The 22,615-nt window shown below is 45.0% G+C and overlaps 1 protein-coding gene across 3 annotated transcripts in view; it reads left to right on the top strand.

Moving 5' to 3' along the window:
- Positions 1–21,133, top strand: part of BTBD2 (BTB domain containing 2) — a 42,617-nt gene extending 21,484 nt beyond the window's left edge. For 2 of the 3 annotated variants that reach the window (XM_037885616.2, XM_037885615.2), the window contains 6 exons: positions 1,053–1,158; positions 1,940–2,137; positions 5,401–5,593; positions 7,881–7,968; positions 14,532–14,678; positions 18,019–21,133. In XM_037885616.2, coding sequence (XP_037741544.1) covers positions 1,053–1,158; positions 1,940–2,137; positions 5,401–5,593; positions 7,881–7,968; positions 14,532–14,678; positions 18,019–18,180 — 894 coding nt within the window. In that variant the 3' untranslated portion in view covers positions 18,181–21,133. The remainder of the gene's footprint in view (positions 1–1,052; positions 1,159–1,939; positions 2,138–5,400; positions 5,594–7,880; positions 7,969–14,531; positions 14,679–18,018) is intronic. The other variant, XM_037885617.2, reaches the window with a different exon arrangement.
- The last annotated feature ends 1,482 nt before the right edge of the window (positions 21,134–22,615 follow it).

The raw sequence follows: 22,615 nt of genomic DNA, 5'->3' as shown, positions 1-22,615 counted from the left end.
AGAAAAGACAAAGCATGGTGGATAGGAAGTATTCTTCAAGGTGACCTCTGCATATTCCCACATGTTCTGAATGGCTCCAAGAACCCTGATGATACTTATACTAGGCATAGAGATGGTACCAGATGGATTCAGGATGTTGGTGCTACCCATGCTGGGCAGAGAACAGCTCTGGTGCTGGGTCCTTGGCATTCAATCTGGAGACCTTGGCGCCACTTATGCTGCGCATACAGCCACTCTGAGTGTCTCCAAACTCTGAGGACTTTCGTGTGACCAGACTTAGTCCACTTACACCATTGTGAATTTCCTTACTGTAAGTAATTCGATCTATTTACACCTCTGCAAACCCTCATGTAGACAAAGTGCACTGGCACAAAGCAGAACTTTTACGAGTGCAACTTGCTTCAGTATGTTACTGGTTTCACTTGCATCCGTGTGAGTTTCACTTTGCATCCATACACTGTCTAAATGTTGGCATTTTCACTTGAAGTAATGGCATCGGTGTAGTTGTACAGTGCAAATTTCATTAATGTAGATTGGCCCAATTTACTCAAGCACTATCTTCCCCCTCTTCTGATGTAGCAATCTCAATTACACTTGCTCTCAGACAAAGGAAGCCCTTCTACAAAGGGCTTTCTTACATTTAGTTTGATTCATTTTTTTTTAATGAAAGTTAAGGGTTTACCCCACTATCAGCTGACATGTTGAACCTGACTTGTCCCTGTCTCTGCTGCCTGCAAAGTTCTAGTTAACATAGTGCTAGTTAACAGGACTCTTCAAAGTCTCTTTCTAACTTGATGTAACTCTTGAGTGAAGATGTATTCAGCTAAATTGGAGCCAAGTTTTTTTCCAGTATGTGTATTGTTACTCTTCCTTAACTAGCTGTGAAAGGCTAAGCTATGTTGTCTGTGTCATGAATTCACTTGGTTTGCAAACTAGTGGCAAATCCAGTAATTGGAGAAAGATGCTTTAAAATAAAATATCCTTGATTGGCTACAAATAAGGAACTGAGAACAACTTTTTCTTTGCATTAATGATGGATGCTTCATTGTTAGGCAAGACTGTTTGATGAACCCCAGCTGGCCAGCCTGTGCCTAGAGAACATAGACAAGAACACATCAGATGCCATCAATGCCGAGGGGTTCACAGACATTGATTTAGGTAAGCTTTGTTTCCTTTCTGCAGACTCTTGTTACAAGCTTGACTTTTAGATTACACAAGTTTCTTTACCTGGCAGTTTGTCCTTTTTGGTTTGGCCCTAGCTGTCTAGGGACAACTTCTCAAGGGACTGGAACTGACAGTCCCTGGGCATAAGCATATAGGGGCAGGGGATTCTCAGCAGAACTCTTAGAACTAGACACTGGCATTCACATCCCTTTGCTCTATAGGGCTGTGACACTTTGATCTCTAGGGCATAATACAAAGCCTATCCCTTTTGTTGCTGTTGGCTGGTGAAGGGTGGGTGTAACATACCCTCTGTGGGAGGAGTTGGCAGTGCTTTGACTTGAAACAAGATTCAGGTGTTAAATATTTATGTCCAGAGACATTGTAGTGTGCACGTTTCATAAATGGAACTTAAAAGTCAAAATATTCGCTTTCTGTTGCTAATGGGCTAAACTGTCAAATTAAGGCATGGATAATACAAACTTTTTGGCTCTTATCCTGTTTATGTTCCAGTTTGACTTGTAGGTAACCAGAAATCCCTTTTACTGTGCAGCAGCAAATGTTGTGTCCACTCTGTAGGCACTGCTTGCTGTTGCAGTGGCATGCCTACTCGTGGAATTACTCGTCAGGCTGTGGGCGTACAGCGCTCGGGAGCAGCCCCGCAGTTCTGAATTCCGACGCCTTTCCTCGCCTTGGGATTCTGCATTGGGAACTTTGGCCACTTAAAAATCAGGACATATGGGTCAGTGCCTAAAGTTGTTGCTGTCCTGCCTTACAGACACCCTGGTTGCGGTGCTGGAGCGGGATACCTTGGGGATTCGGGAGGTTCGTTTGTTTAATGCAGTGGTTCGCTGGTCGGAGGCAGAATGTCAGCGGCAGCAACTTCAGGTGATTCCAGAGAACAAGCGGAAAGTACTGGGCAAAGCGCTTTCTCTTATTCGCTTCCCATTGATGACTATTGAGGAGTTTGCAGCAGGTAACTGAATAAAGGCGCTTCTGGGAGACCTGGTCTCCACTTCCAAATCTTAGAGGATCACGTATATTTTAAAAAAAGGACTTTCATAGAATATCCAAAACTGCTCAAAATACTTGTTAGATATTTGTTGTTGGGCATCAAAAGCTACAGTTTATCAGTAATTCAGTTTTAAACATCCCATGGAGAACCTAAGATCAGTAGCTCTCCAAAAGTTAAATCCTGTTGTTTCTGCATATTATCTGTGTTTTTACTACTGACTACATGAAAAAGGAAATAACATGATATCTGAATAGGAATATACTTTTCCTGTTCCCTTGAAAGAGTAGACTGCAAAAAGCACTAACATTTAGTATTGAACTGTGGTGGTAATGGTGGTGTATCCTATTCTGAAAGGTGACTTACAAAGGGAGGAGGAATTGTAAGCCATTCAGGCTTTCATCATAAAGAAACACAAGAATCACTTTTCTGCTTCCTCTTAACCACAGAAGGGTCAGGAATATCTAGTGTTGTCATCCCTGTTTTGCTAATGGACTCTCCAGAGTAGACACCTGGAATGGAAGCTTTCTCAGCCCTCAGTTGAAGGGAGAGAGGTGTTAGTTATTTCACAAATAACACTTTCCCTAAGCCTCCGTCACGAGTGCAAGTTAAAAAGATGTTCCCTTGGTTTAAACAATCTGACTAAAAATGTCTTCCTTTCTCACTTGCCCACTTGTCTCGTGTGATTTGTTATCTCAGAGGTTCTCCAGTCCTCCAGGGAGTAAAGTCAACCTGATGTTTCTGGGGGGGGGGAGAAAAAAAAGAAAAGGAAAAAAAAAACAAGCAGAAGAGCCATTTAGAAACATCGAGAAGTCCCCATTCTACATTATAAAAAGCAGAAGGGGGCACGAACACAACTTTTTTTTTTTTTTTTTTTTTGGGTAGGTCCGTTCTTAGGAGGGGGTGGCTTCCATTCCTTGATGATGAATTTTGACCTCTGAAAAATAAAGTTGGTAATAACGACAGCCACAATAACCAAAAAAGTGTGTAATGTATATTTAAAAAGATGGGTATACTAAAAATCAGCAGAAATGGCCATGCTGCCTGTCGCAGAAGTGACTTGGACGTTGTCTGACATGCTGACCCTTTTGTTGGTCAGAGATTCAGTCCATTCTCACTGAGTAGCTCAATCCTGTTGGTCTGCTGTACATATTTAATGGCTTTCCTCCACCTTGAAGTTGATATCCATGGTCACAATGTGCAGTTTGTTCCTTTATGTTTGAACCACTGCTTAGTTGGGTACAGGATTGTTGCATCAATTCCAAATCTGATGTAGCATCTGGTGTGACTAAAGAAAGCACGTTTCTTCTTGACAGGGTCAAAATTCTCATCAGTAAAAGCAACAGTTTCTGCCTGTTCTGTCTTTTCCGTCTGGAAGGTGCTGGATTTTTCTTCCCCTTCAGACTTTTCTGGATGACAAGTTCAGTTATGTAGGAGGCTTGCATGGATTTTCGTTTTGCCAGGGTGAGAAGTTTGACTCTAGGGAAAGCCAGGACCTCCGTTCTGTGGTCTGTTATGACTGCTTGTTTGAGCTGTGGCCTCTCCATTAGCAGGGAAATCACTGTTGCTGTCTTGTTTTGAGATTACATATAGGAAATGTTCTTCCTGTGTCCATTCCAGTCTTTAAAATAGCCTAACAATTTATACTGTCCAGCCCCTCCTTCAATAAGGATGAATAACTTGGATTTGCTGCACTTTTGTCCTCTAAACTAACATTGTCAGAGCAAGGCCTCTTGCGTCTGTGTCAACCACAGTGGAGGTGGGAAAATGGAACTGGTAGCCTATATGAGAGGATTTTGGAAGCTGTTGGTTTCAACAAAACCAGCTTATAATTTAGTATAGAAAGTGGAGATCAACATAAATGCATCTTGGCTGGCTAGCGGGTCAGTCACACCCCATTCCCTTAGAGTAATTTGAAACATTCCAGAACCAGGAATTGCGGCAACTGGGTATGTTTAGACATGATCTGTTTGCAGTAATTTTTTGCTGATCAAGGTGTCTGTAAAGCCATTTAAATGTTAACCATACCTATTTCTTTAAATTCTATTTCATCCTTGTCTCTTGCAGTCATGTGCCATCTTACACCTGACCTTCAAGACTATTTAAAGGGGCACAGTTAATTTACAAGTCACTGAATGTAACCAATCATAGTTACAAACAACACTTAGGATGACTAACTGGAAAAGAGGTGGAGATTTTTTGTTTGTGCATTTGACAGCAACTTTGTGTGTAATCAACTTCATTGTTGGGTGTTCTCTCTCTCTCACTCACACACAGAAGTTTCTTTTAAACACAGTACTAGAAAAGCTACTCTGCAAGGAATTGGTCAGGACATGCTATTTAAAGGGTGCTTTGGCAGCAACTGGAACCATTCAGTTAAACTTTTTGGAAATTGATTGAGTTCAGTGTCCCTTTAGAAGGAATACCTAAGATGACTGTAACAGAAAGATAAGAGGAATTTTTTGGGTTTATAGTTTATGTAGCACTTTCTGTAGACTGTTTAACTATAGTCAGTTTTCTTTGTCTGTATGAAAGATGCATACTGCAACAGGCAGAGAAATGTGGTATTTTTTTTTTAAAGTGGGAGCAAAATCCCCCAGAATGGCAGGGAGTTCACAGGTGTAGGTGGTATTACCTGAAACCATATCCATCTCAACAGTTAAAATGGGCTACCTTTCACATTGACAGCATATTTTTAATTTCGACATCTCTTCCTGCTGTACTTACCCCATTACATCATCCCATCTAGGGTCTTCACCGCAGTGGTAATAAACTAAATGAGTGTAGATCTTGTAACTGTCGCATAAAATATAAATACTGATCTCTCAAAGGGGTAGGGTTGGGAAATTTGCTGCATGCCCTTGATATTCTTAAATGTTTGTGGTAGAACTCGGGCCAATTGAATAAATAACAGCATGTTGGCTGAATGGAGGTGTGTATTTATAATACATGCCAGACCGGATGCTGATGTGTAGTGTCTCAACATGTTGATGTGCAGGTAGAAAGCGGCGTGGTGTACACTGTGTTCTCAGTGAAGCTAGCTTCCTTTCCTGAGGGAATTTAAGCATGTGGGGCATTCCTGGTGTATATTATGTAGGAATCACCTACTCGTATTCTCAGCATAAATTTGCCTTCCATTGTAAAACTTGCAGCAATTTTTGCTTTTTTTTTTTTTTTTAAATTTTTTTAAGTGCTGACAGCGTTGCTCTCTGTCTGCTCCTCTGCAGGGCCTGCCCAGTCAGGAATTCTGACTGACCGGGAAGTGGTTAGCCTGTTTCTCCACTTCACTGTCAATCCAAAACCCCGAGTGGAATTCATTGACAGACCACGCTGCTGCCTGAGAGGGAAGGAGTGCAGCATCAACCGTTTCCAGCAGGTGGAGAGCCGCTGGGGGTACAGTGGGACTAGCGACAGGATCAGGTCAGTTCTGCTGCTCATCTCTTCCTGTTCTGTTGAGCTTTGAGTGGTCTTAGGCCTGGCCTACACTAAAATGTTCTACCAGGATAACTGCTGGTTAGGGTGTGGCCCTACCATGCATGCAGTTATGCTAGTGTTAAGGTGCCCTATACTGGTATAACTTAATTTGCTTCCCAAAATGGAGTAAGCTATATGTGTATAAGCTCATTTATACTTTGTATAATAACTATGCCCATGCTGGGTGGTGGGGAGAGTTTGCTGCTTTAATTACACCTGTGTAGCTTAAAACGGCTCTACTTTCTAGTGTAGACACACCTTAAATGCACCCAGTCGTTCTTTTTGATAGAGTAAATATCACAGACCCTTCTCTAATTGTTACCTGTAGCCTTATGCCAAATCATGGCTTGTCTTTGGGTGACTAGACAACATGTTGATTCACCAGTGCTCTGTTAAATCTGGGCCAGTTCCCTGCTGTACTAAGATCATGCACCAGCTTTTTTACTAACATCAAGCTAGCTTCTGTAATCTAACTTGCTGTAGATTCATAGATGCCAGGGCCAGAAGAGGCCATTGTGATCATCTAGTCCGACCTCCTGCATAGCAGAGGTCTGAGAACTGCCCCAGAATCAGAGCATCTCTCTCAGAACCACATCCGGTCTTGCTTTAAAAATTGTCTGAAGGAGAATCTATCCCAACCCTTGATAAATTGTTCCAATGGTTAATTTCTTACTGTTATAAATTTATATCTTATTACCAGTCTGAATTTGTCTAGCTTGAACTTCCAACCATTGGATTGTTAGACCTTTCTCTGCCAGGCTGAAGAGCCCATTATTAAATATTTGTTCGCCCATAGATACTGATGAACTATAATCAAGTCACTCCTTAACCTTCTCTTTGTTAACCTAAATAGATAGACTCAAGGTGCTCAATAGCTGTAAGGCAGGTTTTCTAATCCTTTAATCATTCTATAGATTCATGCAAGGTCATTTTAATGGGTACAGTGAAGTGAAGGCTGTCTCAATTAAAGGCTCCACTTACTGATTGCAAGCATTGTGGCCTAGTGATTAGAGCAAGGCACTGGGAGTCTAGGAGAGCTGGGCTATTCCTTTATTTGCTGCTGACTTGCATTGACTATAGGAAGGTTGTTTAATTTGTCTGGTTTAGTTTCCCCATCATTAAAGTAGGGTAAAACCTTGTGTTGGAGAGGCTACTACAACAGAAAACTTCTAGAGCAAAGATCTAACATTGAGAAACCTCTTGACACCTCTCTGCTTTGAGTTAAAGTTGTCTAACTTATTTTAAGTGAAAGTGTTTGACAGTGTCAGCTTCGAGGTGCACGTTGAGCCAGGCTGCTGTGCAGTTTTGGTATGCGATATTTTACACTGCTGGCAGATCAACTTTGAATGTGCCCTGGATGTGCGTTGCTAACACGCGTTAACATTGCAGCTGTTGTCTGAGGGGGTGAGGAGGTGGTGTTGGAAATGGGGTATCCAATTTTGGTATCCAGGGAGGAGAGAGAAGCAATCTAGTGTTTTGGCAATGGGAAGGCAGATGTATTTCCTTTTCCTCCCTGTCTTGGGGGCATGGGGTGGGGGGATGAAGGTAGCTTTGAATAAGGTGGGGCGTGGGAGTTGTCAGAGTTCTTATTCTCTACCCAGGCAATCTTGACAGCAGCTAGCTGCTCCGCTGCAAATACACCGAGCAATTATGCACAAGTTTATTAACTTAATGATTCTGCTTCAGTGATCAGGTGTGAAATATTTAATGTTGACATTTAAAGTATTCTTACTTGGCTTCAAAGTGTTAATCTCATGGAGGTGAGTAGGAGCAGTTCATCTCTCTTGGCTTTATTTTCAACCTCTCCAGATTCCGGCAGACCACTGCATCAGCTTTGACTTGGTTCACATCTTGGAGGCTGTCTTTGCAGTCCTAAGGGCTAGAGAGTTCATTGTTTTTTAATGAAAGCTCATATGTGACAATGTACATAGCCACCTAATCCCGTTTTGTGTGGGGGTCAATCTGAGTGTTAATGGTGCAGCATGAATTGCTTATGCTGTTACTATGGAAGCAGAATACAAAATTCTATTTTCCTTTAGTGCAAATCATTAACTATCAAGGATCTAAGACCTTAGTGAAAAAGCACACTTAAAATACAGTACAGAATTCAGTAAGTCTTAGACCTGAAAACAAACTGTGAGCTAAGGTCACTATGCATCCTCCTTACTTTAGCAGACCAGTTTGCCATTTTTGTGCTGACTCTTCCCTGTTAACCTCTCTCTAAATCTTACAGGTTCTCAGTAAACAAACGGATATTTGTAGTTGGGTTTGGACTGTACGGATCAATACATGGGCCGACAGACTACCAAGTAAATATACAGGTATTAAACATTCTCTCTTTACTGTACTAAACATGCCCTTTATTTGCTGCCATATAAACCTCGCTGGTGTAGCGCTCAGTGAAATATACACCAAACTTTTCAACTATATAGTTAACTCCTTTTTATAAAAAGGCGTCTTCATGTTTTATAGAAATACTGGTTAGCTGAGCAGAGTAAAGAGACACACGGGGCCTAGGAGGATTAGCTACTTTCATAATCCTGTTTCTGTTCTGCTATAAATGGCATCCATCGTTGCGGTATCTCAGTGCTGCCATGTTGGGAGTTTAGTTCTCATAAGAATGTATAATCTGACCGCATTGAGACAATTCGGGTAAACGCTGGGGTTAGGGAAACACATGTTTACACAGGCGTCCTTTGAGTGATTGCGTGTGTCATTCCACTCCCAATGTGCAAGCGCCTTTGCATGCAGTTGTCAGGAAGTTTTTTCCTCTCAAGTAATACCTGTCGTGGCAACTTGTACGCCACTGCGTGGTGTATAAAGGGCCCACCCGCCCCGAGCCCTCTCAGTTCCTTCCTACTCACAGATATGAGTGTTAAAAAAAAATATGTTTAGACTTTATGGAATACTTGTAGGATGCTGCCGGTATTAATCTTACTTATATTATAACTATACTATGGAATACAAATATTGAGTGTTTGCATTGCATTGCAATGGTCCTTGGAATTGCTCGGCTTACCTTAGCAAGTACTGTGTTCATTGTAAATTAATTGTAGACAGTTTTCTAGATTCATAGCGTTAGTATGTACCTAATGGTGTAGCGAGTGTAGGTGTTTCCTCAGTCCCCAGTTGGGTTTTTTCACGTTGTGTGGGACTGAGGGATGCCTCGGTCCCTGGGCTTCAAGCTCTGTCTCTTGTGGTAGGCTGAGGCCCGTGAGCAACCCACGCTCAAGCTGCTGAAAGCGTTTCGGGGAAGCTCATATTCAGGGTTATTGCCAGATCTGCAAAGACTTTAAGCCTTGGATGAGGAAAGACGGAAGCTAGGCTAAAGTTTTGGCTCATGGAGGTGCTCCTTTGGCTCAGCAGTGGTCTCGGGCACTGTTGGGAGCAGCTCCCCCTTGGTCAGCAGAGGGATAATAGTCCTCCTCTGAATCAGAGATTTGCTCCTTTGTTTCCCAGTGTGGGAGCCAGTTTCACTACTCTCCACCAAGGCACTGCTAGGGAACCTTCAACGGGAGTGCCATCAAGTGTGTGGCCAGGGAGTTCCTGGCACCCACCTCCGTCCGGTGGCCTTTTTGAAACCCGTGGGGTTCCCCCCTGGTTTCTAGGTCATATGAGGCATTCCTGCTCTGTGTCATTGGAGAGAGGTGGGGAGTCTACTCGCCAGGCACCGCCTGTTCCTGAGTCCAGTACAAGCAGCAAGAGGCAGTTCACAAAGACCCTTCTGGACAGCTACTGGAGGAGCCTGTGCTGGCCTCTTCTTCGTCCTCTCCTGATAAGGCAGTCTGCTCGGGATGTTTCACCTGCCCCCAATGACTGACTGAACCAAGAGCTGCGAAAGAGGGTGGCCTTAAGCCTGGAGATCGTGGTGGAGGAGGTTAAAGAATGTTGACATTCTTGTTGACATTTTGGCCACAGCAGGGCCTTTATGAGTGGCCTTACCTATTAATAAGGTGATTATGGACCCTGCTAAGGCTCTCTGGCAGACCCCCTTTATCTCTTCCCTGCCTCAAAAAAGCAACAAACATAAATATTCTGTTCCGTCCCAGGAGTCTGAATGTCTCTATTCTCATCCCCCCATCCTGCCATCCTCTCTGGTGATATCCACAGCTAGTGAAAGGGAACAACAGGGGCAACCCCTGAATCGAAGGACAGGAAAAAACTAGATCTGTTGAGTAGAAAAGTTTATGCTACTTGGGGATTGCAGCTCAGGACTGCCAATCAGCGAGTGCTTTTGGGCTGGTACGATTTGAGTGTCTCTAAACATTAGAGACTTTTAGAGTACAAAACGATGGGGTCTAAATTAGCTGTTACTCCAAGATCTCTTTCTTGAGTGGTCATTGTGGATAGTTCTCCGAAAACATCGTCTCAGGATGCAGTGGCAGTCAAAAAACTGAACAATGCTAGGAACCATTTGGAAAGGGATCGATAATAAGACAGAAAATATCATAATGGTACACCCATATCTTGAATACTGCATGCAGATCTGGTTGCCACATCTCAAAAAAGATACGCTGGAATTGGAGAAGGTACAGAGAAGGGCAACAAAAATGATTACGGGTATTACTTCTGTATGACAAGAGATTAAGACGACCTGGGACTTTTGAGCTTGGAAAAGAGGTGACGAAAGGTGGGGTGGAATATGATAGGTCTATAAAATCTTGGCTGGTGTGGAGAAAGTGAATAAGGAAATGATATACAAAGGAGTAAATAACACAAGAACTAGGGGTCACCCAGTTAAATTAATAGGCAGCAGGTTTAAAACGAACGAAAGGAAGTATTTCTTCACGTAATGCACAGTCAGCCTGTGGAACTCATTGCCAGGGGATGTTGTGAATGGCAAACGAATAACTGAGTTCAAAACAGAACTAGATAAAATCATGTAAGATAGGTCTATCAATGGCTATTAGCCACGATGGGCAGGGATGAACCCCATGCTCTGGGTGTCCCTAGCCTCATTGCCAGAAGCTGGGACTGGATGACGGGATGGATTACTTGATTGCCTGTTCTCTTCATTCCCTCTGAAGCACCTGGCATTGGCCGCTGTCAGAAGACAGGATACTGGGCTAGACAGACCATTGGTCCAACCCTGCATGGCCTTTCTTAAGTTCTTCTGAGCGTGGGACTCTGTTTCAGAGTTCATAGACATGCTTCCAGAGGACATTAGGCAGGAGTTCTTGTTGATGAGAAGAAATATGTAACAAGATCTTTGTTGCAGGCTGTGCTGGGTGCATTGGACTTTGTGGCTAGATCCGTGACTTCTGCAGTGGCAAGGCTGGTGTGCTCAGGCTTCCACAAGAGTCCAATAGACTTTACAAGACCTGCCCTTTGAAGTGCCTTTGTTTTCAGAGAAAACTGACTCTAAGCTCCATGGCTTGAAGGACTCTAGGTCTGTCTACTTTAAAGTCTTTGGAGCCGTACGCACCAGCCCCATCCAAAAAGCACTTTCACCTATAAACAGACTCACTGTTACTCTGCTCCTGCTTCTCAGCAGGGCCTGCAGAGAAAGAAGAGTAGGGGTTATAGACCTAGAACACCCCCTCCGTCTGTCTCTGCATCAGTGCCTGCTCCATCTTGATGCCTAGTGGGTGCTAAACAGCTATTTGGCTGTCCTGCCAGATTCCATTTTCCCTATATTTGCAAACCGCTTTTCCCACTTCATCAGTGCTTGGTTCTGGATTACTTCAGACCGCTGGGTATTAAGATCTATGGAAGTAGAATATACAGTTCAGTTTGTTTCTGCTGCTCCCTCCCCATCGCTCTTCAGGAGCCACTCTCACAAGGAGCTCTTCCTCCAGCAGGTTCAACCTATCCTTTGGTCATAGAGGAGGTTCCCCAGAGGGAAGTGATTCTAGTCCGAAAGCAAAGGGAGGTCTCAGATCAGTTTTGGACCTGCATCAGCTCAACAGATTTCTCAAAAAGAAAGTTTAGCTTGGTCACTCGGGCTTCCATTATCTCTCCCTGGATCCTGGTACGCTGTCCTCGATTGAAAAGACGCCTACTTTCACGTGGCAATTTATCAAGGTTACAAAGTGTTTTGGGTTTGTAACAAAGCAGTCCTGTGACCAGTTCACGGTGCTTCCTTTTGGCCTGTCAGCAGCTCCCTGGGTTTTCACAAAATGTATGTCTGTGATAACTGCTTTCCTGATGAGGCTAGGAGTACAGGACTGCTCTTACCTGGGCAACTGGCTAGTCAGAGGCTGATCCGGGCTCAGGTACTGTCCAGCGTACATCTCATCCAATCAACTTTTGAAGCTCTAGGTCTGCCGATCAACTTCGACTCGTCTATGTAGACAGGTCTAAACAGCTTCGTTTGTCAGCCCAGCTGTTCATGGCCATAGCAGACAGAATGGAGAGTCTCAAGGTCTCCTTGCAAAGAATTTCATCTTGCATAACTTCCTGCCTTCGTGTGCATTATGACGTGGCGGGCGTTTCCCTGGTGAGCACCACAGTATCGCAAGAGGCCTCTGCGGTGTTCCTTGCACAAGTCCTATCCTGGCCATTTGTAGGGCGGCAACCTGGTCTTCAGTTTACACCTTTGCACCCCAGTGTGCCATCACTCGGTACTCCAGAGACTGTGCTAAATTTCGACAAGCTATACTCCAGTCTGTGTGCATGAACTCGGATCCCTCCTCCTACTTTATGGCCAGTGAGTGGCCAAGAGTGGAATGCAATCATGCGAAGAAGAAGAAATGGTTACTAACAGTCTGTAACTGTTGTTTTTCAAGATGTGTTGAACGTATCAATTCCACAGCTGCCCTCCTGCCCCTTTGCCTTGGGGTTGTCCAGCAGGAAGGAACTGAGGGGGCTCAGGCGTGGCTGGGCCCTTTCCGCCAGTGCACAGTGGTGTGCAGCAGCAGAGGGCACTTGAGCTGCCCCAACGGGTACCACGGAGGGAAAAATTGACGGTGAGTGTGCATGGGGCACACTCACACCAAGAGTGGGATGGACACGCGCAACACCTATTGAGACCAACACTTGCTGAAGGTTAGTAACCATAGGGACCGAATGGCTAGACAGCAGTTCTGCAGAAAAGGACCTAGGGGTTACAGTGGATGAGAAGCTGGGTATGAGTCAGCAGTGTGCCCTTGTTGCCAAGAAGGCTGATGGCATTTTGGGGCTGTATAAGTAGGGACATTGTCAGCAGATCGAGGGACGTGATTGTTCCCCTCCATTCGACATTGGTGAGGAGTCATCTGGAGTACTGTGTCCAGTTTTGGGCTCCACACTACAAGAAGGATGTGGAAAAATTGGAAAGCGTCCAGCGGAGGGCAACAAAAATAATTAGGGGACTGGAACACATGACTTTTATGAGGAGAGGCTGAGGGAACTGGGATTGTTTAGTCTGCAGAAGAGAAGAATGAGGGGGCATTTGATAGCTGCTTTCAACTACCTGAAAGGTGGTTCCAAAGAGGATGGGGCTCGGCTGTTCTCAGTGGTGGCAGATGACAGAACAAGGAGCAATGGTCTCAAGTTGCAGTGGGGGAGGTTTAGGTTGGATATTAGGAAACGCTTTTTCACTAGGAGGGTGGTGAAGCACTGAAATGGGTTCCCTAGGGAGGTGGTGGAATCTCCTTCCTTTGAGGTTTTTAAGGTCAGGCTTGACAACCCTGGCTGGGATGATTTAGTTGGGGATTGGTCCTGCTTTGAGCAGGGGCTTGGACTAGATGACCTTCTGAGGTCCCTTCCAACACTGATATTCTGTGAAAGATTCCCTTAATGTGGTATAAACCAAAACAATGAGAGGGTGGGGTGATGTGGTGGTAATGCACAGATGGGCACTTGTTGGATGAGCAGCATTATCTGTGGTTTTACCACAATCAGTCCTGGCGTTGTTCCAGAACAGTACCAGTAGGCAGTTGACTCATCACCTAGTCTGTTCTTTCAGTGCAATCACTTTGCAAAGTGCTCTAGGATCCATTTGGAAGAAGTGAGTTGGAATGGCACATTAATACCTGGCTCAGGAAAGTTGAACACTGCTTATCCTCTGGGGGTGGGTACCTCAGCTTCAAATCAAACCATAGCAATCAAAAGAGTGATTGTAAAGAAACGTATCTCCAGTTCCATTGACAAAAGGGCAGGAAGTACATAAGCTCCATCTGACCAGCGAAGAAAGCATTTGCATTGAAGGGTCTCTTACTGAGAACACTGTCCTCAGTCCCCCGTCTCTCCCCAGCTCCAGACTAGAGACCTAAGCAAGAATATCCCAGCTGAAATCAACTATCAAGTTGCAGTGTAAAGGGAGAGAAGGTCTCAAAGATTGCTGGGATCCAAACCTGTGCGACTGTGTAGATCCATACCTGTATTTAAATTGGACCCAGAAATAACTGGAAACCAGTGCAGGCTACCTAGCACTGTGGAGTCTCATACGTCACTAAATCACCTAGTCCCAATGACCCCCATTTTGTTCTGATTAAACAGTTCTCTTTGCGAGGCATATTCAGTCTTGTCAAGTACTGTTTGTCCCTGTCTACGAGTTCACTCTAATTTTATAACAGTGAACTTGACTCGAACAAAAGGCCCCTTAAATCTGAGTATGGAAGGCATTAGGAGGGCTCCTCTTCAGAATCTTGTCCCGTCGTTTCCCTGTACTGACTTGTGTTGATGCATTTGCATTTCAGTGTCGTTGTATTTTTCTAAAAGGTCTGACTGGTGGAGTCGGCACACTTAACGCAGCTAACAAATCTGTACCAAAGAAGCCTGTGTAAAGCTACCTTATCTCTCTTCACCAGTCCAGAGAAGTGTTTCGATAATGAAGATCTCCGCTAATGGGCCTAATGTGCAACTCAGAGAGGAAATAACTAAATTAAATGCCAATCCCATCTTTTTTTTTTTTTAAATAAGCTAATTACACAGATGTTTACTTTTCTTATCCATCTTCCAGATCATCCACACAGACAGCAATACAGTACTGGGTCAAAATGACACTGGGTTCAGCTGTGATGGATCCTCCAGCACTTTCCGGGTCATGTTTAAAGAGCCTGTTGAGATTTTACCCAACGTCAGCTATACAGCCTGTGCGACACTAAAGGTACTGTAATGGGGCTCTAGCTGCAGTGTGTGTATGGGAGGGAGGATTCATGGGTTTGCTGGTCTCGTGGGAAGTAACATTGATCCTGTTTTTAGACCTCCAGGGTCTCTTCCTGTTCTTTGAAATTTCGCACTTATTGTTTAGCTCCTTACCAATATGCAAGTGGCACGTCAGGGGTTAACATTCAGGGTTAGTTTTGTTTAGTAAATGTTTGCTAGGCAGGCTAATGGTGCTGGCTGCATTAGTGCTGAAATTGTGTTTTTCTGGCCAGTGTAGATTGTCTTGGTTTTGTGAATTTATTTATAGTTATGCGCATTCTACACTAAGGAAGCAGTATCAGTACATACTGTCAAGAACTGATAACATCGTTATATGGGTTAAACGATGCAACAACGGCCCTGTATACACTAGAGTTCAGACGTAGAAGCAGTTTTTGAAATGGGAAAGGGGCCTTCATTCTACCTTAGATCTTATGAAAGGCTTGTTCAAAATCTTCCTGTAGCTACTTTCACCCTTAGTCTTTCTATTTAGTTTGTAAACTCTTCAAGGCAGGTGGCTTTTCATGTGTGTCTGCACAGCCCCTAGCATAGTGGGCCCCTGATCTTGGGTGGGGCTTCATGGTGTTACTGGAATACAGTTGTATGCAAGGTCTTTATTGTCTCAGTGCTAGGAATACTGAGGTGCAGCTAGTTTTCAATCTGAGAATCCTCTTTGCATGTGAGTCTTTGTGTTTGCGTACATACTGACAGAACACATGGGAAAGCCTCGAAAACTTGTCTCTGGTCCTAACAGTGCCCCAATTCCCTGTGGGAACATAGAAATGTAAATCTAGCCATGTGCTTCAGGTGGGACCAATTAAGCGTGGTCATAATGGGTCAGTAGTTGGATGGGTGATGGAAAATCCGGTATTGCATGAAATGATTTAATAGTGTGGCCATTGACTAGTGTTTGAATACTGTTAATGGGCAACATGGCTCTTGGAGGTCTCTTTCAGATGAGAAGACCAGGGTTGTGAGCATTTGTCATACAGCACTTGGAACTTTTTACAAGACTACCTAATTCTGAGTTCTTTTCAACTGGGCAGTGTTTTCTTCACTACAGGAAGCCTATGGCAGAGGGGATGTACAGCAGTGCTACTCAAAGTGGTGGTCCGTGGACCGGTGCCGGTCCGCGAGCCATCGGTTGCCAGTCTGCGCGCACATAGGGGAAAAAAACAAAAGTTGCTAGTCCCCCACATCAGATAGCTTGAGAAGCACTGCTATACAGGAAGAAGTGACAAGACTTCACAATAGCTAGAGAGAGTAGGGGGGAGGGAATGGAAGATATAAGAAAGGTTGAATATGGGGTACAGGACGGATAGTGGAGTTGGTGAAAGGCAGGGAGAGAAAAGCTGGACGAGCACAAGTCCATGGGGCCGGATGCACTGCATCTGAGAGTGCTAAAGGAGTTGGCGGATGTGATTGCAGAGCCATTGGCCGTTATCTTTGAAAACTCATGGCGATCGGGGAAGGTCCCAGATGACTGGAAAAAGGCTAATGTAGTGCCCATCTTAAAAAAAGGGAAGGAGGAGGATCCTGGGAACTACAGGCCAGTCAGCCTCACCTCAGTCCCTGGAAAAATCATGGAGCAGGTCCTCAAGGAATCAATTCTGAAGCACTTAGAGGAGAGGAAAGTGATCAGGAACAGTCAGCATGGATTCACCAAGGGCAAGTCATGCCTGACTAATCTAATTGCCCTCTATGATGAGATAACTGGCTCTGTGGATGTGGGGAAAGCAGTGGACGTGTTGTTCCTTGACTTTAGCAAAGCTTTTGATACAGTCTCCCATAGTATTCTTGCCAGCAAGTTAAAGAAGTATGGGCTGGATGAATGGACTGATAAGGTGGATAGAATTCTTGCTAGATCGTTGGGCTTAACGGGTAGTGATCAATGGTTCCATGTCCAGTTGGCAGCCGGTATCAAGTGGAGTGCCCCAAGGATCGGTCCTGGGGCCAGTTTTGTTCAATATCTTCATTAATGATCTGGAGGATGGTGTGGATTCCACCCTCAGCAAGTTTGCAGATGACACTAAACTGGGAGGAGAGGTAGATACACCTGAGGGTAGGGGTAGGATACAGGGGACCTAGACAAATTAGAGGATTGGGCCAAAAGAAATCTGATGAGGTTCAACAAGGACAAGTGCAGAGTCCTGCACTTAGGACGGAAGAATCCCATGCACCGCTACAGACTAGGGACCAAATGGCTCGGCAGCAGTTCTGCAGAAAAGGACCTAGGGGTTACAGTGGAGGAGAAGCTGGATATGAGTCAACAGTGTGCCCTTGTTGCCAAGAATGCCAATGGCATTTTGGGCTGTGTAAGTAGGGGCATTGCCAGCAGATCGAGGGACGTGATTGTTCCCCTCTATTCGACATTGGTGAGGCCTCATCTGGAGTACTGTGTCCAGTTTTGGGCCCCACACTACAAGAAGGATGTGGAAAAATTGGAAAGAGTCCAGCGGAGGGCAACAAAAGTGATTAGGGGACTGGAACACGTGACTTTTATGAGGAGAGGCTGAGGGATCTGGGATTGTTTAGTCTGCAGAAGAGAAGAATGAGGGGGGATTTGATAGCTGCTTTCAACTACCTGAAAGGGGGTTCCAAAGAGCATGGATCTAGACTGTTCTCAGGGGTAGCAGATGACAGAACAAGGAGTAATGGTCTCAAGTTGCAGTGGGGGAGGTTTAGGTTGGATATTAGGAAAAACTTTTTCACTAGGAGGGTGGTGAAGCACTGGAATGCGTTACCTAGGGAGGTGGTGGAATCTCCTTCCTTAGAAGTTTTTAAGGTCAGGCTTGACAAAGCCCTGGCTGGGGTGATTTAGTTGGGGATTGGTCCTGCTTTGAGCAGGGGGTTGGACTAGATACCTCCTGGGGTCCCTTCCAACCCTGAGATTCTCTGATTCTATGACGGGGGGGTTGGGTGCAAAGAAGTAATGAATAAAATGAGTAACAGTAGCTGCCCAGTGAGTGTGCGAATTAGTGGTGGAGGTCTGTGCTTGGCTTTTTTGAGCCTTCCCCTTGGAAAAGGAAAACCATCTCCGAAGCAAGTCAGCGTCAAAACCTTGGACTGCAGAAAATAGCTGCTTGCTGTTGGTGTCTTAAAATATTTGAGATTTAGTAGCGGTGAGTTGCCGAGCGTCCTCGGCCCTGAGCACTTCGCAGAGCTGTAGGGATGCTCGTCACCCGGCAAGATCAGACCCTGAGTTCGTGACGGAGCTGCTGTAAGCAGCCTGGTTTCGCTCTGGCCTGGCTGTATTCCCTCTTACTAACGGGCTTGCCCCCTGTTTTCTGTCACTAATGCAGGGTCCAGATTCTCACTACGGAACCAAAGGACTGCGTAAAGTGATCCATGAATCACCAACAACAGGAGCCAAAACATGCTTTACGTTCTGTTACGCGGCTGGGAATAACAACGGCACGTCTGTGGAGGATGGACAGATCCCAGAGATTATCTTCTATACATAGTGCAGCTGTTGGAATCAGCTGTGTTGGAGGAACTTTTGTCTCCCCTTCTCCCTCTCTCCCACGCCCTTCCAAACAAAATCTCTGGCTGAATTCAGCCATGCCAGTGGGAGCCACGCTAGCCAAAGGTCTCAGTAAAATAATTGTAAAGCTCATGTTTCGCCTTGTGCTAGTGATGCTGCTGTTACCACCCCCATGTACAGACTAACTGGTTTACCGGTGTCATTTATAGGTTGCCTGTGGCTAGTAACTCTTCATTTTACTGATAACCCTCTCTAATTTCATGGGTTTTTTATTGTCATGAATGTAGATGCTTTTACATCAGCTGGAAGCATGGAAACAAGTGGCTCTCATTGTGGTTAAATTCTCCACTAGGTGACAATCCTGCAAAAAGAAAATTCATATTGAGGATCATATTGACTTTTTCTTCCTCTGCCCTACTTGGGATTGGGATGAGAGGGTTTGCCAGGTCGATTCAGCTGTGCTGCCAAAAGGGGGAGGTTTCTCTGAGAGAGGTTTCACTAGAACATGTCTGCCATGCTGCCAGGCTGTACCTACCTTTTGCTCTTTTCAGAAAATTAAGGAAACTGGTGTTCATGGAGGTTTTCCTATTTCAGCACTACGTATTGTGGGAGACCTCAGAACGGCCTCCCAGCTCCAGGAGAGAACCTCTACAGAGACCAACCAGAGTTTTACATGGGCATTTTTGCTAATTTGAGACAATCCTTTAAGTTGGACAGTTAGTACAACCCAACGGAAACCCCCTGGGGCTAGATGACCCTGTACGTAGGTGGAGAGGCCCAGTAGATCAGCACTTCGCAGAGCACCTTTGCTACCTACATGCAGGCTCCCCTGCTCTGGCCTGGGGGTGCTTTTGCAGTTTTGTCTGTATGCTGTTTAAACAAATGGGGGATGTTAAATATCCCCTGTGCAGCGTTTAGCAGCAGGGAATCCATACTGGTAGCTGCCACGCTAACTGAATCCCTTCCACTTCGCGGTAGCAGTTGACCGTGGCTGCTTCTACCTGACAATGTGCCTCGCTTGGCTCCAGTGTAAAGTATATGGCTGCGGTCTTCAGGCACGTTGCAGCATGGCTCTTCTACTGTCTTGTTTTCTTTGCTTCACTAACTGTTCAGACTGGGTCAGAGCTCTGCTGCCAAAGAGGAAGGGGGTTTGGTGTTCAAGTGTAACTTCTTTAACCAGCAGCAGATGGAGCGGGATTTATGAAACAGAATAGAAAAGGACTGAAGAGTTTCTGCTTGTCCATGCACATTTGTCTGTCCCCTCACAGCTAGAGCCTGTTCAGTGGGTGTTTGGACAGACGGTCTCAGCATGATGCTCTTACTGGAGACTCCTGGTTGACTTAAACAAAAGCTTTCACACCAGACATCGATGGGGGTGCTTTGATGGCAAAAGAGCCTCCTCCTCTCCCCTTATCTCTGTTCAAAACTGGTTTCCTCTCGCCATAACCAGATGTGATTTCAGCTGAGCATGAGGCTGCTTTGATGGGAAGTAGCTGTGTGACTTTGTTTTGTAACTGCCTGAATGGTCCCACCCTTGCCCTGACTAGCAAAGACTAAAGGGATTTTTACTTCCCAGCAGCCTGCCGAGGAGGAGGTATTTGAAATAAAGGCTGCCTTCGTAAGCATGGGTGGCCAAACCATTCAGAGGTGTTGGTGTGGAATTAATTAGTGCATGATGGTGTTGTCTCTGATAAGTTGAGGTTCATTAAAAAGTCTTTGTGTGTGTGTGTGTCTCTCTCTCCACTGCTCCAGACATGGTCTTATGACAGGGCTCCCTTGTTGCATTTGTGATAGCAGTCCCTGAGCAAAGCATTACATGCTGGTCATCCTCTACTGCAATGGATGATTTGGTGCCTGTTGCCAGTTGGGAAATAGTATCCCATTCTGACACCACCACCTCCCCCGGGCATGCCAGAGTAACCGGGTCTAGGTTCTGGGGCTGGCTGGCTGGGTAGCTTTCCACCAGCCAGACAGCAAAAATAAAGATCAGGAATTAATGTCACCCAGAAATAATCCGTGTAGGTGTTAGATACTGTTGTCAGTGTGTTCTGTTCTTTAGGAAGACATTGTGAGATGTATATTGTGAGCCTGCTTGAGGGTAGGCAGTTTTTAAAATACGGCCAGTACTGAAAATGGTGGGTCCACTACTCAAGTTATTGAACCTGATTCTGTGCAATGCAAACATATTCTGAAATGGATTAACAGAATGGAGATGCTCCTTCCTCCAAGAGGGAAACTGCCTTCTGTTGGAATGTACATAGCTGACCTGCCTGCTTTTGCGCTCCCGTTTTTCCCCTCTTCTTGTCAAAGGTTGTGGGAATACGTCCATCAGGGTTCAGGGCTTCTTTGCCCATTTTATTACCTTCGGTGTAACCTCTTTGCTGTGGATATAGCACTCCCTGAGCATTTCTGTATAAAGTGGTAATAGCAGAAATGTTTGGACCCTGGAAGAAGCAAATCTGCACACTGGGCCATGAAAATAGCAGGACACGTAAGGCATTTAGCCTCAAGATGAGGTTGAGGTGTAGACCTACCTGGTGGCTTTTTCCTTTTAAGGCTTATGTTTTTAATACTCCCTCCTTCCAGTCTTGCTTTTAAGCCACAAGGCAGGTAGGTCGCTTTAGACTATCCTGCTGAAAAATGTTTTAAAAAGAAAAATTAAACTGAATAACATCTGAGCAATTTTTGTTCTTAGGGCTTTATGCGGTTTGAGGCGATTCTGTCTTTTGTAGATTCATTGTGGAACATGCCTGTCTCCAAAAGTATAAGACGTTTCTATTGTATCATGTCACCTCAAACAGAGCTGGCAACGTCTAGACTCTAGTGCTATATTAATGAATGTATCAAATGCTCATTCAGTGTTCACGCTCTCTGCTTTTTGCCAGCTTTGTGATTTTTGTAAATAGGAAATCAATAAAGACATTGAGATTGTCTTTAATACAAAGTTTCATGAGTGGAAGAGAGCAGCTAGCAAAACAGAACCTGGCAACTTCCAGGAGTCTGTCTTCAAGCAGTGTGGGAAGAGAATTGAGATAGCTGATGCTGGCAGGGTCCTTATCTTCCCTGGGTGCTCTAAATTGCTGTGTAAATTACTGTAAAAGTTCAGCCCTTGAAGCAATGTACAAGTATATTTTCCTTTGTTCCCCTTGACATTCTGTCTTGAAAAGTGTTCAGTGAAAGAAGTTAATGCAGGGAGGTGGTGGTCTGAGAAATATGTCGGTATATACAAGCGAGAGAAAGTGAGTTGCCTTAAGTTTTCCTTTCCACCTCCCCCTCGTCTCTTTTATTTAAACCCAAGAATGTAATGATGAAGCAGCAGCTAAAAGGTCTTCAATTCCTCTCCCAAAGGCAGACTTCAAACTATTTGGCTAAAGCCAGGTTTTACTACTGGCTCTGCCATGAACCCAGAGGGGAGGAAACAGGGCCCCCCAAGGGACAGGGGGGGACGGGGGGGGGGACGGGGGGGGGGGGGGAGGAAGAAGAGAAGCCAGTGTTGGGCAGGCCTAGCTGAATAAACAAAAGGCAGCTGTAAGTGTGTCTCTTCTGGACACACCAATCCTGTAGCGAGCAGGTTTTGTTTAAGGGAATTGTGTGCCCAGCCCTGGACTGTTAGTGGAGGGCTTTACCTAGTCAAAGCACCATGCAGCCATCTCTTCCCTCCAGGCCTGGGAGGCAGCTGACAAAGGCAAACTGACTTCTGCATGCTCCTAAGCCTATTCAGAGCAGTAGTCAGCTTAGACCTCCTTGATTCATTCCTCCAGCATCCACAGCCTGGCAAGACCTCTCAAACGTGCTTCAGTCAAACCCCAGCACCGTCACTGATCAGCCTTAATGCCCTTGCAGTCACTCAGGCAGAGCTGGTTTGAGTCTGACAGCAGACGTCCCTGCCACTCTATTTAGACCAGGCTACTCAGACCGCAGTTAAGAGCCAAAATTAGCAATCAGAATTACCCGAAAGAGCTCCCGCCCTGTGAGTGAAGGGCGTCATTTCCTACAGTAAATTCTGTATCTTCATAGTTAAACACTATGAGAGGAAATATTTAGTTTATATATTCTCACAGCAAATAAATTTAACAGTGCATGTTGATAACTTAATGGGGTAATAATTAAATCAGTGTTTTAATAGGTGCTGCCAACAGCAGTGTGTGACACAAAAGAACCCCGGCTGTGTATCCCTGAGCCCAGGCCGGGTCCCACAAAGGTGCAGCAAATGCCCCACCTGCCCATCGATGCTAGTGCCTGTTTACATTTAAGGCAGTTACACAACTGTCTAACTGGAAATGAAGGAATTACTCCTGCCACAGTGAGATGAGATAGATAGCAGCATCCCTGGAACACCCCCCTGGCCTTTGCTTAAAGCCAGCATATCCCCACCTTGAGCTCGTATTCCTTACACTAGACTAAAACTCCCCACT

The sequence above is a fragment of the Chelonia mydas genome, chromosome 25, assembly GCF_015237465.2.
Source record: "Chelonia mydas isolate rCheMyd1 chromosome 25, rCheMyd1.pri.v2, whole genome shotgun sequence".
NCBI lineage: Eukaryota > Metazoa > Chordata > Testudines > Cheloniidae > Chelonia > Chelonia mydas.
This window is presented reverse-complemented; position numbering and strand designations above follow the sequence as displayed.